This window comes from Ailuropoda melanoleuca, chromosome 13, assembly GCF_002007445.2.
Source record: "Ailuropoda melanoleuca isolate Jingjing chromosome 13, ASM200744v2, whole genome shotgun sequence".
Taxonomy (NCBI): domain Eukaryota; kingdom Metazoa; phylum Chordata; class Mammalia; order Carnivora; family Ursidae; genus Ailuropoda; species Ailuropoda melanoleuca.
This window is the reverse complement of record NC_048230.1, coordinates 34,703,975-34,706,838: the sequence shown is the minus strand read 5'-3', so window position 1 is coordinate 34,706,838 and position 2,864 is coordinate 34,703,975. Positions and strand designations below refer to the sequence as shown.

The 2,864-nt window shown below is 38.0% G+C and overlaps 2 protein-coding genes across 2 annotated transcripts in view; both read left to right on the top strand.

The window, feature by feature from the left end:
- ABCA10 (ATP binding cassette subfamily A member 10) overlaps positions 1-2,679 on the top strand; it is a 59,907-nt gene extending 57,228 nt beyond the window's left edge. The window contains 4 exon segments of the mRNA XM_034640714.1: positions 1,430-1,455; positions 1,458-1,508; positions 2,395-2,454; positions 2,573-2,679. Of these exon segments, the coding sequence (XP_034496605.1) occupies positions 1,430-1,455; positions 1,458-1,508; positions 2,395-2,454; positions 2,573-2,670 (235 nt within the window). The 3' untranslated portion in view covers positions 2,671-2,679.
- The window catches only part of ABCA6 (ATP binding cassette subfamily A member 6), a 70,882-nt gene continuing 70,449 nt past the window's right edge, over positions 2,432-2,864 (top strand). Inside the window, exon 1 of the mRNA XM_034641182.1 lies at positions 2,432-2,450. The gene's annotated coding sequence lies outside the window, so the exon portion shown is untranslated. The remainder of the gene's footprint in view (positions 2,451-2,864) is intronic.

The window sequence follows — 2,864 nt, the reverse complement described above, 5'->3', positions numbered from 1 at the left end:
CCCCCTGCTTGACCTCTCTCTCTCTGTCAAATAAATGAATAAAATCTTAAAAAAAAAAAAACCTTTATACATGCAGAGGTTGGAGAAAGCTCATATAGTTGATGTGTAAAGAGATATCCAAGTGGAGATGCCAAAATACAGAGGTGTAGGGCTCTGGCTCAGAAAAAAAAAAGGCAATAATCAATGTGGAGCATTTTTACTGAATAGAAGACCATTAAGTTAGGAGAGTGGGTGAAGTCAACAAGGGAGATGTAAAAGGGAGAAGGTCTAGGATGGGTGCCAGGAACTCTCAGCATTGAGACTGGATTAAGGAAGAAAACCTGGTGGGGAAACTACCACCAACACAGTAGAGATAATGACAAATATAAAAGTGTGTCTAAAACAGCACTATCCTACAGAATTTCTGTGATCATAGAAATGTCCTATGTCTGTGCTGTCCAATATGGCAGCAAATACCCATGTGGCTATGAAATACTTCAAATGTGGCTAGTGTGACCAAGGGATTGAATTTTATTTATTTTAGCTAATTTAAATTTAAATAGCCACAGGTAGCTAGTAGCTAAAATACTGGAACAGAGCAGGTCTAGTGGGTTAGAAAGAAAGTCATAAATTTTGGTTGTTTCAGAAGCTGACAGAGTGTGTGTGTGTTAATTTTAAGGAGGATGTCTACAACTTTGTTTAATGTTTTTGAGAAGTCTAAAAAATGGGAACTGATGAGTGTTCACTGGGTTGTGCAACATGGAGGTCTCGGATGAACTTATTTGGGAAGAGGGGAGCTGGAGGTCAAGAAAGAATTTTTTTTAATAAGAGAGAGTTCAACAGGTTTTAATATTATAAGGGAGATTGAATATTAAATGCAGAGGGGAAAATCTGATGAAAGGTTTCCAGAAAGCATGTTAAAGTATTGGCTTTTGAAAGTAAGAAATATAGCACAGGAAGAAAGATGGCTCAGGCTGAATATGAAAGGCTGTTTATCAGAGTTATTTTTCAGAATTTATCTTGAACATTAAATTTAGAGCAACCAGATTTTTGTTGTTACCTGATTTTTATCACTAAAGGTAAGTTATTTGGCTCAGATTAATGCTCTATCAAATTAAACTATTTACCTTTTTATTTAAAGAAAACTGAAACTTTTGGAGTGCCTCAGTCGCTTAAACATCTGCCTTCAGCTCAGGTCATGATCCTGAAGTCCTGGGATGGAGCCCCATGTTGGGGGGGGGGTCCCTGCTCAGCGGGGAGTCTGCTTCTCCCTCTCCCTCTGCCCCTCCCCCTGCTCCTTCTCTCTTTCTCTCTGTCTCTCTCACTCTCTCTCTCTCTCAAATAAATAAAATCTTAAAAAAAAAAAGGAAACTGAAATTTTTTTTGGCTGTCAATTTCTCCCCAATATTATAACAACACTGCAACAAATCTGACTTTTTCCTTTTCCCAGATATTCCTCCATGATGGCACATAAATTCTGGTGGAAGATGTTCACCTTCTATCTCAGGTCTTTTTCAAATTAGAGGCAGGTAAGTTTAGACATACTTAGACTTTATTTATTGTGCATATTTTCACATGGAATATATACTATATGAGTTCAAGTAGAAAAATTATATCATCAATCAAAACTTAGAAAATCTCCACTGGATTCATCTTATAAATTCTATGGGGAGTGTGTAGTGGTGGCTCTATACTCAGGTTTACTCCACCTGATTTTTCCTCTGCTAACAAGGAGACTCAGCTGCAAATAAGGTTGAATATTCTGTCCTGGTTCCATTGCATGGTGTTAGGGGGTAATTATCAACATGTTGTCCCAAAGAATACAGAGTTGAGCTTCTTGCATCTCCATATTTATCATAGTCAGAGGCATGAGGAGCAAGAATGTGGAGACGATGACTGGAGGCCCAAATGGAAGGCCAGAGAAGGAAGATACACAGGGCTGATATGTGACAAGTTAGGATTGGTGGGGGTGAGGGTGGGGTTGAACTCGTCTAGACACACTGACTAGAGGTCACACTGGGTATTTATGAAGCCTTGACACATAGAAATGTGGGATTCATTAAAATGGGACCCACATACAGGGTACTCGTTCATAGATTTATAAGTATAGAAACCCAAGAACACTCAACAGCTGATTTGGAGTCCAACAATACATATGTAAGGAATCAAAACGGGAAGTATTGAAATAGGCCACGAGAAGCTCTTCAGACTTTACTGATAATTTGTACATTCATGCATTGCTCTCTTTTTGTTTAGCCATATTCACATTTATCTTTATCCTTCCAAAAAAGGTAATGACTTGGCCTATATCTTAAAATATCTCATGGGTTTGAGGTTGCTGCTTATATTGCACACTTTGAAAGCGCTTTTGGCAAAAAGCATGTATGCCATTAATGTGAGTCTCTTTCAGTGAAGTGAAACAGACCTTTGACATGGAAGAATACAGCCTCTCTTAGGCCACCTTGGAACAGGTGAGTTTTCTTTAAACCAGTGAGCATCATCCAGGGAGCCTTTGTGTGAATCTCTGTGCACATCAGTCTTTCAGAAACACCCTGACATTTTTGTTTCCTTATTTATTTTCACCCTACTTAAGTATTCTTAAGACTCTCTAAAGAACAGGAGCTGGGAAATTTTAATGATGAAGTTGATACAACAGTTAGATGGAAAATCCTCCCACAGGAAGAGCCTTAAAACCCTAAATCTCCTAACATTAGATTTTAGGTCCTACTACATCATTANTTTTCCAGAATTCTAGAACAATCTTCCGTATTACCAAAGGTAACAAACACACTTAGTAGTTCCAACATTCAATAATGATTAAGAATTTAAATGGTTTTTTAAGTTTTAAAATGGAAGGGAGAGGCAAAGATAGGGAAAGGTAGTGC